This window comes from Drosophila takahashii, chromosome X (assembly GCF_030179915.1).
Source record: "Drosophila takahashii strain IR98-3 E-12201 chromosome X, DtakHiC1v2, whole genome shotgun sequence".
In the NCBI taxonomy this organism is placed as follows: Eukaryota; Metazoa; Arthropoda; class Insecta; order Diptera; family Drosophilidae; genus Drosophila; species Drosophila takahashii.
In genome coordinates this window covers 10563322-10577476 of record NC_091683.1, presented here as the reverse complement: position 1 = coordinate 10577476, position 14155 = coordinate 10563322, and the positions used below count along the sequence as shown (strand labels likewise).

At 40.2% G+C, this 14155-nt stretch overlaps 2 protein-coding genes across 2 annotated transcripts; one reads left to right on the top strand and one right to left on the bottom strand.

The window, feature by feature from the left end:
* The first annotated feature begins 2001 nt into the window (after positions 1–2001).
* Positions 2002–3722, top strand: ase (asense). The gene has a single exon (XM_017139933.2). The coding sequence runs from the start codon at positions 2207–2209 to the stop codon at positions 3674–3676; it is 1470 nt and encodes a 489-aa protein (XP_016995422.2). The 5' UTR covers positions 2002–2206; the 3' UTR covers positions 3677–3722.
* Positions 3723–11181: 7459 nt separating this feature from the next.
* Positions 11182–13364, bottom strand: Cyp4g1 (Cytochrome P450 4g1). Its single transcript, XM_017139959.3, has one exon. It carries the CDS (start codon positions 13266–13268, stop codon positions 11601–11603), a length of 1668 nt encoding a protein of 555 aa, XP_016995448.1. The 5' UTR covers positions 13269–13364; the 3' UTR covers positions 11182–11600.
* Between the last annotated feature and the right edge of the window lie 791 nt (positions 13365–14155).

Genomic DNA, 14155 nt, shown 5'->3' with positions numbered 1-14155 from the left:
TTGTCAGATTTCTGTACACATATCTCTCTGCCTATATCTGTGTGAATAAGAGAAACGGAGGTGCATTAATGCGACTTTCAACCCCATTGGGAATCAGACAAATTATAATTCCATCGGGGGTTGTTCAAAAAGGCTACACAATAATATTCATTATTATTTATTTATGATTATTATTTTATTTTTATTACCAAGCTACACGATAAGAAAAACTTTCTAATTTTATATTAAGATTGAAGATTGAATATATCAAATTGGGTCAAAAAAATATTTATTTATTTTATTTTAAAGATTTGTGATCTTTTCCTACAAAATCACTCTACTTTGAGAGATATTTTCTTTCCAATTCCGCCTATTTTCTCTCTGTGGACCCGAGGGGCGTGGCAGGGGGCAGGGGGCGGCCAGAGAGGGGCGTGTCGTGTCGCGTCGTCAAAGTGGGACGCAACCGAGTCAAAGCGTCGAGGACAACAAAGGACGCCGAGCAGCAAGGACTCCTCAGTAAAATACTCACTACTCGGTACGCACAATTGTTGACTCCTTTTCCTTTTGAGCAGCCTGTCTGCATATTGCGAACGAGGATCCTGGATCAAAAACCGGTAGTCGAAACCCCTTTTCCCCCCTCCGATGATCCTGTGCTCTCAAGTCCGTTTCCTTGAACCTTTCAAGTGAACTCAAGTTTATAAATTGTGCAGCAAGTACCACATATATATATATATACTGTACTCAGGTCTCAGGTTGGAAACTACCTGAGAGAACCCGGTACCGAAAAAAGTTTATTGTAGCGCACACACAACACACCGAAAAACTAGTTTCCACAGACAGACCTAAGCTTCCAAAAAAAAAAAGGAAGGAGAAAAAAATAAAAGAAAGAACTAGACTACTCGTAAAATTATTTTCCCACCAGACTAATTGCCAGAGATTTTTCAGCTCGACAAAATACGAAAAAAATAAGTAGCTAGAGAAAGGATGGGTGTTTTTTCTCACCCCTCGAAGAATTTTCGGCATCGGCATCTTGTCAATTTTAATTAGGATTTATGGGCGAACAAATTCGCCAGGATCTTGCTTCTCTGCTCGCCTCCTTCTTTAATTTCCCTTAATTAGCTCGACAATTGGCAAATGATTTTACACAATGCCGGTCCTGATTGGTTTTATTTTCCCCACATCCAGGGGATCTGGAAAATTCTACAATAGATTAGTCTTTTGATTAGGTAAAATCTAAACTTAAAGTGACAAGTCGTTAATTCGATGATATATTGCTGGGAAATCTTCAGGATATTTACTGGGAATAATTTCTAGTGGTCTTTAACTTCTCAAGCTATCGGCAAAAGAAAAGATAAAATATTTAAACAGCTATAAGAAATAGCTATTTTTAATGGGAAATCAACTGACTAAGAAAACGGATTGGCATATAAATCTAAAAATGAAAACCGAAATTCAAAAATAATTTAAAATAGCGATCTACGATTAAATTGATACAAAGGTCGACTCCGAAAAATTCTCATAATATAAAATATGAAAATTAAACTATTCGAGAACTTTTTTTTTTAATTAGACAACCTACAAGATTTTGTGTGTGGGAATCCAAGGTGCCGACTGCCCTGTAGATTCTCAGGTACACTTACCTTCGCTACCAGGGCTGCCAAAGCTCCCCAGGTAATATACCTTATATGGTTATTATTATATATGCATATAGTATTTTTCGAGAGGGGCGGTATATAAACACGCTGTTTTGTGTATGCCCGATAAATAAGGAGAGAGAGATCGGATCGGTTGGGATCGCTTTGGATCGGGGCGAAATCCACCCTTAAACCAGGTGGAGTTTTTGGCTCGAGTCGATCAGATGTTAGTTTTCCCTATATGATATATATGATATTATGATAAAGGTGTGTGTGAGTGAGTGAGGGAAGGAAGGACACCCCAGTATTGCTAGGGGATGAAAAGTCAGGGCCCTTTACATAAGGGATACGCAGGACCTCGTGTGTGTGTGTGTCAGTCAGTCAACGAAGTCACTTCCGTTGAGTTTTTCGTTTTAGTTCGAGTTCGGAGTTTCGGGGCACGCGACACACAGAACGCAGAAGCCAAAAGCAGCTGTCCACTGAAAAAGACCAGAAACCACATTACATCAGTCACCTTTAAACATTCGCTCGGGAAACAACGTGCTCTAAGGACAACCACCCACTAAAAACAGCAAGAAAAACCTCAGATAACCATGGCTGCCTTGAGCTTCAGCCCATCGCCACCGCCCAAGGAGAATCCCAAGGAGAATGCCACCCCAAAGGCCACGCTAAAACCCTTTGGCAAGATCACCGTGCACAATGTTCTCAGCGAAAGTGGCGCGAATGCGCTGCAACAGCATATAGCCAATCAGAATACGATTATCCGCAAGATACGCGATTTCGGGATGCTGGGAGCGGTTCAAAGTGCCGTGGCGAATACGACCAGTACCACACCGATACCCAGTCAAAGGAAGAGACCGCTGGGAGAATCGCAGAAGCAGAATCAATTGCAGAATTCCAGTGCCAAATCTTCAGTGCCCGCCAAGAGAAGCAAGAAGGAGAAGAAGCTGCCGGTGGAGAAGACACCCAAGGTAGCTACTACCCCCAATCAACCCAGTAAAATCCCAAGCCAAAATCAAAGTGATCTGGGAACCCCCGGAAGAAAGGGTTTACCTTTGCCCCAGGCGGTGGCTCGTCGAAATGCGCGGGAAAGGAATCGCGTGAAGCAGGTGAACAATGGTTTTGCCCTGCTGCGCGAGAAGATTCCCGAGGAGGTTTCCGAGGCCTTCGAGGCGCAAGGAGCGGGCAGGGGTGCCAGCAAGAAGCTATCCAAGGTGGAGACCCTTCGCATGGCCGTCGAGTATATCAGGAGTTTGGAGAAGCTGCTCGGCTTCGATTTTCCACCGCTCAGCGGTCAGGGAAATAGTTCCGGTTCGGGCGAAGATAGCTTCATGTTCATCAAGGACGAATTCGATGGTCTCGACGAGCATTTCGATGACTCGCTGAGCAACTACGAGATGGAGGAGCAGCCTGCAACTCTGCCAGTGGAGACTCTGCCACCCATTCAAAGTAACCCCAGCGATCTCCTGCCCAGTTTGACCAGCCTGAATGGGATGCAGTACATCAGGATACCGGGCACGAATACCTATCAGCTGCTAACGGCCGAATTGCTAGGCGATTTGAGTCAGGAGCAGCAGCAACAGCAACCGACAGCTGCTTCGTCTTCGCCCGTGCCACAAAAGGTGGCAAGAAGTGCCTGCTCCTCGCCAGTTTCACCTGTCGCCGCCACGAACGAGCTGCTCTTGCAGGCGTGTGCCGCCCAGCTGCAACAGCAACTGATCAAACAGGAATACGTCAGTGGCAGCAGCAACATTAACAGCAACACCAGCAACACATTGACTTCCCCGCAGCAACAGCAGCAGCAGCAGCAGGTTCAGATCCTGGGATCCTCGCCCATTTTGCCCGCTTTCTACGACCAGGAACCCGTTAGTTTCTACGACAATGTCGTATTGCCCGGCTTCAAGAAGGAATTCAGCGATATCCTGCAGCAGGAGCAGCCCAACAACAACAGCAACAACACAGCAGGCGGTTGCCTCTCCGATGAGAGCATGATCGATGCCATCGATTGGTGGGAGGCACACACACCCAAATCCGATGGCACCTCCACCAATCTGTCCATGTAGCCGAAAAAAAAACAAACTAGAGCTTGAAAATTATCGATGTTTTCGATATTTTGACAATATCGATTCGATAATATCCAAATTAAATATTAATAAATAGCAAACGTTCGATATTTTTCAAGCTCTTAGGCGATCACTGATCTAAAAATCTATCGAAAATCTCTAGAGGTCATGGAAACACCTTAAAAAAGGTGCCTAACTATCAAAAACCTTTAAAAGTGATTTCCTTTCCCTAGAGCGATAGTATATCTAAAGTTTTTCTTCTTTTTTTTTTGTAACAAAGCCTTGACTGAGTCATTGTGTAAATAGCAATTTTTAAATAATGGAAATAATGAGTCTAAGAACAAAAAGGGAATATGAAAGTCATCTAGTGATATAAACCAAATCGAAAGAAAAACCTTCGAAGACCCAACCACCAAAATAGTTAACCTGATAAAGAGCTAAATGTTGAGCCAGTCGTAGTTTATAAAGTCTTTTAACCACTTTACTGTATTTTTTAACCTTGCTCACCTTAAGAAACCAATTTTTTTTCATAGATTTAATTGTACGAATGTTGAGTTGATAAGCGATTTTCTATGTATGCCTCTGAATATAAAATATATATGAAAATTTGTGAAAAATCAAATTATTTGTTGTGATTTTTATTTTGCATTTTTTTCCAGCTTGGAAAACGAAAAATTAATCCACATGAGTTCGAACATAGTTCCCATGGCCTTGATCCCGATGCCTAACGGTTTTTTGCATATCATATTGAGTTTCAAAAATAATGGTTAATGGCTAGCAAACATGCACATTCATCGGATCAAAAAAGAAAAGAGAAGTGTAATGGAATCGGAATATCATGTTCATTTTCATAAGCGTCCAAGCGTGCAAAAGGACTCGCAGCCTGATGAATAGATAGACAGTAGAGAGCGAACCAAGGATATACGAAACATATTTGCATATGTGCACTTGAAAAATATATTTGCTCAAAATTAAGAATCAAAAAATACAATTAAAAGGCTATTTTTGAAAATATGTTTTTTATTTTCTAAAAATTAACCATCTATATTTTAGAAAAAAATAGAATCTATGTCTTCTAATATTCAGGTTTTTTTTTTAGTGTGCCATAGAGGGTAGCAGATCCTGCAAGGCACTGCGCTCCAGTGCCCCGATATGCTAATGAGCCTCATGTCCTGATAAATGACAGTGGGCAAATGAAAAATATCCGAATGCCGTAACCCTGCAACGTGGGAATTCCGAAATGAGAACTGGGAATTTGAGAATTATGCTGCAAGTGTTCGGGATTCGTTTGTAACGGTTCGGTTCGAAAACATGTGCCCCGATCCATAATGACACAAGTAATTAAAAAATGCACCAAAAAGACTAGGGTGGCTGGGAAATAGGGCGGGAAAAGCCCTTAGTGCATATTAATTAGGGATTTAACCGGGCAACCGCAAGAGCAAACAGATTGCCCCTAAAAAACGGGGTCTTAAAAGTCCCGATGTCGAATTTTTTGATCTTGAGATTGAATCTTTGATCGATTAGTTCATCTAAAGGAGTTTGAGTTGTGTTTGGGATTTGCATAAATGATTAAATATCATAAAACTAGGGAATGTTTTAAAAAATTCTATAGGGATTTTTATTTAAATCTACAGAAATAAAAAGTTTGTACATAGATATTTCCAAATTTCAAATTTTTCTTCATTGATTTTTTGCTGTAACTTGGGAAAAAATTGCCCCAAATTAAAAAGGCGTACGGTTTTGAGCAGCTAACAACCAACAAATTAATATCAGTAGACTTTTCGTTTGATTTAAAAAAAATAAATTTTGGACCCAATTTTCACTTTTTTGAGAAGGGGTTACATCATAATTTTTGGCAAAAATTTGAAAAAATTAAAAATTTCCAGGTTTAAATGCAGATCGGTATGGAATTTTATAACGAGTTCAACGAGGTATGACAATCCTTATTTGGATCATTATTTCAGTTTTTATGACCAAAATACTATTTTTGTTAGGCTGGAAAATCATACATATGTATATTCCTTTATAGACTCTATTGTTTCCATTCATTCACTTTTTTAAAAATATTTATAATCTCCAAGAAACTGCACATGGGCAAAATATATAGGCACATACTTTTGGCATTTAAAGTAGCAAAATCTTGACTGCTCTCCGCATTATTTACAGGATATTTTCTCACCCTCACGCTGACTTGGCGCTAGACTCTCCCGTCTCCCCTCACCCAACTCCTGGCTAATTGTATGCAGGACCTCATTGTCTTGTGCCTACGTGTCCTCGCAACTGTCTCACCGTCCCTTTCTCTCGGGACATCTGCCCGAAAACGGGACAAAAACTGTAGAATAAACAGAGAAAACGCGCCAATCCAAAGGATATAGATGATGCAAAATTATCCAAGACAGTCGAACAATGAGGGAAAATCAATTGAAAATCGTTTGGCCATTAAGAAAATATGGCCTGTGCCAAAGGATCGGTCGAAGAAGGGGAAGACGAAGTGCATCTGCAGAGCCCGAAAAATTAAAGAACCCAAACGAATCTGAGTAATACACTGAGGTAAAAAATACAAGCCAAATTAAAGGATCTTATTTTAAAGATCTGATATTCTAGATTAATATAATATAATAAATAGATTAAAGACTTTTTCTGCTTTAATTGTAGAAAAATTCGATTTGATTTTTATATTATTTTTATTTTCAATAACATCTTCATATTTATGGATTACTTTATTTTTCTGTGTATTTGTTGGCCTGATCCCAAGATCTCCTGAGATCTCGCCTACAACCCCCTTTTTTTTCGAGCAGTTTCCAGTTTCCCAGTCCAGGTGCTAAGGTATTTCCCTGCCTTTCTTTTTTTTTCTGTGATTGTGGTGGGTGCCCGCCGTTCACCGTTAGCAGTGAAAATCTTTTTCACGCACCGTTATAATTATTAAATATTGGTAATGCGACACGCCCTTTTTTACCGTACACCTTCGATTCTGGATCGTATTTCGCATTTTTCCCGTTTTAATTCGGAACTCTTTGCCGTTAGTTGGGTTTGCGTTTGGTTTTGTACTATTTGGTGAATGCAAAAGGCTTAGGGGACAGATGAAATCTCAAAGGGATTCATGTATATGTCCTTCGATCGGTGGTTTCGGTTTCATAGCTTTGATTTTCCCCGTCGTTATGCCATTTTTGGGGTCACGCCCCCACATGTCACCATTGAATATTCATAAATCATTGCGTGTAATAATGAGTTATTACTCCGGAGTACCGTATGTTTTTCACTACACTTTAGCGTGTGCGCATGCGCATGGCATTGACTTGATTGGGTTCACGTTCCCCGATTTTTCGATCCTCCAATTTCTTGGCGTATTGCATTACCATTATCCAGGCAGCCAGGTGCTGATCTCTGACCCGATCGAACACGAGCTGCCGGGTTGGGGGTAAAACGATTGTAATTGCGACAGATGACACAAGTTTTCTTGGAGATATTGGTCTTGAATGAATAAATCTTTTTTTAAAAAAATCATATAATGGTATTTATAATAATATTTAAATAGTAATTAAGAATAAAGTTTATGCGATATATTCTTGGTTTCTTAGAGATTAGAGTCTTGAATAAATAAATAGTAGGGTAAACTCTAAGGAATATTAATAAAATGATTAAAAAACAAAGTTTCTTGGAGAGTATAGTCTTGAATAAATAAATAAGACAGTTGGGAGTTATTGAGAGTTTTTGAGAGATATTCCTGCAAGATTAGATGACTGATTGAGTGGAAAGTGGAAGCGCTGTGAATGAACCATTCATTTCCAGATATTCATTCAGTTTACTTTAGTTTGGTGCTTAAAGGATTTGACCACTTTTGCTGAGTGCCTGATCGGCTGAACCACGCTGATCCTTTGTGATCTAGTTTCATTCAAGGATTTCATTCAGCTGTGATTTCTCAACCCAATAGATATGCTCCTCTGGCAATTATACTACGAAATTAACCACATAGCCTAAGCCGAGCTACTTAAACTTAAGCAGCTACTTATTTTCCATACTTTTTCAGCTATTCTATTCTCCCATCCATCTTCGAGTGGACGCACTTCAGGCCACAATGAGGCACTTAAGTGTGCGCTTTGTGGCTAAGAACCTTAAGCGGTTAATCCAGCGACTGGGAAACCAGGTCAAGAGGATAACGCTGGACAAGAAGAAGCAGGTTAACACTTTCTGGAACCGCCTGTGGTTCACCTAAGCCCCCCGCCCACTTAAAATATTTTTTCCATTTCCCATTTTCTTAAACCACTTCAAACAGAGATGATCTTGCGTATGGCTGCGGCTGACGGAACCGAGTTAATTTCATTCATGACTCGCGTCCCGGTTCCATATTGTCCTACTGATCCTAACTAAGGAATGCACTTGAAAAAATATTTAGGGAATTTTTCTTGTACAAATAATTGAGAAAATAAGACCCTGAATAAAGTATCAAACTAAAAGTAACAAGTTAGCAAATATTTGTTATACTGGCTAAAATTTTAAAAAGCATAATTTTACGACAAAGATTTTAGCTTAAATGTTTTTTTTTTAGAAAAGTATCGTTACTTTGCAAGCAAAAAATGTCCCAATATTTTCTACTAACTAGAATATATATATTTTATATACTTTGTGAATTCCCATGCGTTTTTAAGGTTTAAATCTCAAATTAAATTTAAAATTCAGACGAGAAAATATACCAAAATTGATCAAAAACATACTCCAATTATTTGTGTAGTGTAGCCCCAAACCCGAAAGTCATAAGGACAACACATGTGGCCGTCGTCCTTTTGGATTCCAGTTTTAGAAGCATTAATTGAAACTGCTCCCCCGGCCTGGCTGCACATGTTTCTTGTGTTTCCAGGACATTTTCAGGATGTCACCGAATCCACGTGTTCTTCTTACTATAGGGTACTATTCTAAATTCCTTTATACTATATATATATTCCCATGTTTTGACTAATGCACCCAGGGTGGCCACAGGGATTACTTCACTCCAGGATGGAGAGTAGAGTAGAGTACTCCTGGCATTGAGTCATCACAATCTATCTCGATTGTATGATTGTATGACAACACACAATTTTGACACATTCTGTTGGCCAAATTCAATGGGCAGCGCACTCCAGGAAGCGTTTTTGCCGATGGTTTTGCATTGATTGAGATGTCCTTGTTCTACGATTCCCCGAGCTCTTTGTACGACTCATTCTGTTCTCTGTTCTGTGTTCCTCTGAAGCTATTTGTATGCAACTTGAAGGAGAAATTCAGGGACCCAAAGGAGATCTCTTCTACTATCTGTGGGGTCCTTTTCGAGAAGCACTCACAATGAGGCCACACGAAGACAACCCGGAAACAGCTCAATCAATGCAATTCCATCCCAAAAATACTCCCATTCTAAGCTATTTCTTCCAGAAATACGGAAATACAATAAAAAGAAACTGTATAAAATTATAAAAAAAATTTGGAAAAGAAAGCAAATCTTTAAGATTTTCTAAATAGTAAAAGTATATAATAAAACAGTAAAATACTAATAAATGTTCTATATATTCAACATTTTTTAAATATATAAATGGTAAAAAATATGTAATACTTTTTCTATTCACCCATTCGAAGCTATTCCTTACAGAAATGAAAGAAAAAAACAATAAAAACCAGCTCTAATTTTATACAAAAAAGTTCGAAAAGAAAACAAATCTTTCAGATTTTCTGAATAGTAAAATAATATAATAATTTAGTAAAATAAAAATAAATATTCTATATATTCTAAATAAATATATATTCAATATTTTCCAAATATATAAATGGTAAAAGAAATATGTAATACCTATTTTGAACCACCTGGTCAAACCCAAAATAAAAACCTTCAGAACAAACATTATGCTAAATTTATTAACTACTTCCTCCCAAGCGCATGCCAAAAAGAATGGGATCAACCCAGACCAATCGCCCAAAAAGGGTATAGTATAAAAACCTCAATTTTATGGTCACCACGTGGGATGCCATTAGGAAGTTCGGCGGTCATCAAAGGTCGAGTCCTCGAGTGTCACGCATGAAGGACATATAGCAAAGTTCCCGAAAAAGGATGCTGCTTTCGCTGCCTACAATTCCGCCATAAAAAACGAAACGAATGTGCACAAACATCCGGAGGCCGAAAAACATTGGATTGGATTACCGATCGACAGATCCACAGGTAATGCCGCTATTTGCCTAGCGCAAAAAAGGACAATGACCAAACAGAATCGATGCGTATCGCTTGGATTTCGGTATTCAGTTCTTCGGGGACCTGCTGCATGTCCTTTTTTTTAGGTCTACCAAAGAGATGCTGAAGAAGGGTTCATTAATCAGGAAATGCGGAAGAAACCGAAAGGATTTCCGTTCAGTTTCGTTCCGTTTCGTAATCCAATGCTTGTTAATCGAACGAAAATCGAACGGAAAATTGCTGAAAAAGACCAAAAGTGAAAGCCGACTCCCAAGGCGGAATTCAGCTAATCAAAAAAAACGAAGGAGTGAGAATTTCAGGTACTCCTCCTGGTTTTTGCCGAAACCGAAACCCGAAACCCGCGATAAACTGCCATCGATTTCGACACAATAGCATTTGCATTTGTCAGCATCGCAATCTGCATCCGATTAATCGCATTACAAATCGCCCCGCCGAATGAGGTGTCGACTTAAGATCAGCATAATGCTAACAAATACGAACAGGTAGGTAGCTTCGAGCTTCGAGATACAAAAAATGAAAATGAAATACCTCGCCAAGGACAGTGGCCCTGCATCAATATTTTGACATTGCCAGCGGTTTGCAAACTGCCGATTGCCTCGCATTAGCGCATTAACTCGATGATGGCAAAGGTCCAACAAGTTCTTCGATGGTCATTCAGATCGCTTATATATTTTATAACCTGCACAGAGAGAAATTATATATGGGAAATCATAATAAAATTGAAGGAACTACTGTTAAAAGCCTTACCTTACTATATTAACCCTCATAAACACAATATATTATTTAAATTAAAATTCTTAATATGGGTTTGTAATTTTAAATTTAATATAATCTTAAGATTTAAGACTCTGCTGTAAAAAACCTATCCTTACTAAGTATATTATACCTTATCAACACAAAATATTATACAAGATTAAAATTCTTCAATGATATAAAACTTGTTTCTATTTTTAATGAGGCTATTATCATCTCATGATTATATGTGTTAGTAATTTTCAATTTAATATAATCTTAAAATTAAAGACCCTACTGTAAAAAATGATATAGAACTTTAAAATGTTTTTAACAAGGCTATCATCATATCATAATTATATGGGTTCGTAATTTTAAGTTTAATATAATCTTAAGACTAAAACCCCTACCCCTTATAATAAATAAAATTCTCAAATTATACGGAATTTTCTTTAAACGAGGCTAGGATAAAGAGATATGAATGCCCCGATTTCCAAAGACATTATTATATCAAGATACTATTATTCTAAGCCCACTTGCCCGCCCAAAAAAGAAAACACCTTCATTTGCAATTACATTTTTTATGCAGCTCCATTGGCTACTTGCCTTGTCGTCTATGTATTTTTCATATTTTTTGGGTTTCATTCAAACCATTTGACTTAATAAATACTAGAATAGAGGAAAAAAAAATCACACTACATGGCTAGGAAAAAAAAGTACAGATAGTGGTTAGATAGTTGGGAGTAGCAGTAGTAAGAAAAGTTGAAGGTTGGTTATATATATATACGTATACATGATATAGGGGTACCACCCGCTAAAGACCAACAAACAAAAAAGTATTAATTAGTATAGAAAAAAGAAGGAAAGAATATTCGATTGGTTGACTCTCTGGCTGGCTTGTGTGTGTTGGGGTTCTTCATCTACGATATGGGTTCGGGATCGGGATCGTCATTATCGGGATTCATCATCGGGAGTTCAATATCCTTAGGCCACCTTGGCATACTGACGCTTCTCCAGCGAGACATTGAAGCCGTTCTCCAGCTTCAGGATGATGTCGGCCTGCAGCTTGAAGTCCGCCTCCGTATCGGTGGAATGGACAATGTAGTTCCTCACGATGGTCGAGAGCAGAACCTTCAGCTTGAGCATCGCATACTTGCGACCCACACAGCTCCTCGGTCCCGCGCTAAACGGAATAAAGGAGTAGTAGTGCCTGTTGGCCATCCTCTCGGGCAGGAAGTTATCCGGATCGAACTTGGTGGGATTGGGATAGATATCGGGACGTCGGTGCACGCAATACTGCAGCACAATGACCGTAGTGCCCTTGGGCACCGTATACGGACCGCTGGCCAACTTCAGGTCATAGTCCAGCCGCCTGGCGATCAGCGGTACTGGAGGATACAACCTCAGAGTCTCCAGAATCACACGCTCCAGATACTTCATCTCCATGGTATCGGCAAAGGTGCAATCCCTCAGCATATTGTCCCCGAAGATGGCCTTCTGTTCGGCAAATACCTTGGCCTGGATGTCCTTGTGGATGCCCATCATGCAGAGGGCAAAGCTCGAACCCGCCGAGGTGGTGTCGTGACCCTCGAACATGATCGTGTTCACCTCATCCATGATATCCTTCTCGTTCCACTCGATGTCGGGGTTTTTGGCCATCTCAACCATGGCATCCAAGAGAGCCAATCGCCGCTTGGCACCCACATCGTTCTCATCGATGTCATCGAGGTCATCACGTAGACCCTCCTTCTTGGTAGCCGGCGCACTGGAAACCGGGGTGGAGATCTCCTCCACAATGGCACGCGCCTCCTCCTGGAAATTCTCCTTGCGATCCTTCACCACCTTGCTGGTCATGCCCAGAATAATGTTCATCATTCGGTCGCCCTTCTCGCGCAGCTTGGTGAACTTGTAGATGGAATCCAGACGGTAGAGCAGCTTAACCTGCCTCTTGTGGATAATGTCGCACATATCGACGACGGCCTGGGCGTACTCGAAACTCTTGTTGCCCTCGGGCAGCTTCTTCACACCCATGGCGGTGGACAGCAGAATGTCGACGGTGGTCTGGGACATGTAGTCGTGGACATCAAAGGATTTGCCCGCCTCCAAACCCATGCGAGCCACCACAGATTTCGAGTGATCCACGAAAGTCGGCACAAAGCTCTTCAGGATGCTCTGATGGAAGGTGGGTGCAATCATCTTGCGATGATGACGCCAATGGTGTCCATTGCTGATCAGCAGACCATCGCCGAACCATGGCTTAAAGTAGCGATACTCCTCGGCTTTGGTCAGATGCTGATGACCGCTGAGGATCAGCTCGATGTCCTGGGGATTGGTGAGGAAGACCAGCAGGACATTGCCCAGCCAGGCCTTCATCGTTTCTCCGTATTTGTTCAGGTAACCCAAGCCAACGGCGAGGATCTCGGCATTGCTCAGACCGGCGGCCACATGAGCCTGGCCCAAAATGGGCAGCTCCGGCGGCGATGGTATATTGGCCACCATCCGGTATTCCCGGCTATTCCTTCGCCAGTACTCGTACAAAGCCATGGCCACCAGGGTGCCCACCAGGGTGGTCAGCATGGGGCTGAATCCCAGGACCGAACTGCTTCCTCCCGCCGCCTGTTGCAGCGTCTCCTGCACCGTTTCCACTGCCATGTTGGTTGCTCCTGTTTCCTCTTCTTCCTCTTCTCGATCTTCTCAAGATGGCACTGTTGCTATTCCAGCCGCCAGCGCTCAACTGTGGATCAGCAATGTCCAAGTCCAGCGTTTTATACGCTTCCTCCAGCGAGGGTCTAGGGCTAGAGTCAAGCATATTCCGATTCCCATTCCCATTCCGACTTTCAGAGTGTCCACTAATTAGCAAACCAAATCCCAGTCACGTACTCGTTGGAGGAACTTTTTGAGGAACCTTTGGAACCCACGGCTGCACTGCGTCATTGCGGCGGTAAGGGCGCATTGGTTCCATTTAGTCGGTCATGAGTGTTAGCACCGATAGCACAGTCCGTAGTTTCAAATTATCCAGTGATATTACGTTAACCGCAGTATTTTAATTATTCACCTTTCATTTGAAGTGAAAAACCGTTTCCAAGTGACTTCAAGTTCTTTTAAAACATTTCCTAGCAGATAAATATCATTAATACCATAAAGAATATTTCAAATCAATCAAATATTTGGAGTTTATCAAATTTAAAAATCCAAACATTGAAGAAACAACTTTTCAAGTATTATTCCCTTTGGGTCTTAAATCTATTACATCTTTTTATAAATCTTATATTTATATTAATCATTCAAATCAATTAAATATTGTGATTAACCAATTTCAAAATATATTAATATATTTTAAAAACTTTCCATTGCATAATTCCCTTTGGGTTTTAAATCTATTATTTATTTTTTTAATCTATTTGATTTATTAATCTATTTAATCATTCATCAGTCATTAAAATAACTCAAATTTAAATAATTATATTACATTTAATATATATCTTCAAATATTATTCCCTTTTGGGTTTTAAATCTATTAAATCTATAAAATGAGTTTC

What these genes read in the sequence shown, in the direction of transcription:
- ase (XM_017139933.2), top strand. Translation starts at nt 2,207, where the DNA reads ATGGCTGCCTTGAGCTTCAGCCCATCGCCACCGCCCAAGGAGAATCCC.
- Cyp4g1 (XM_017139959.3), bottom strand. Translation starts at nt 13,268, where the DNA reads ATGGCAGTGGAAACGGTGCAGGAGACGCTGCAACAGGCGGCGGGAGGA.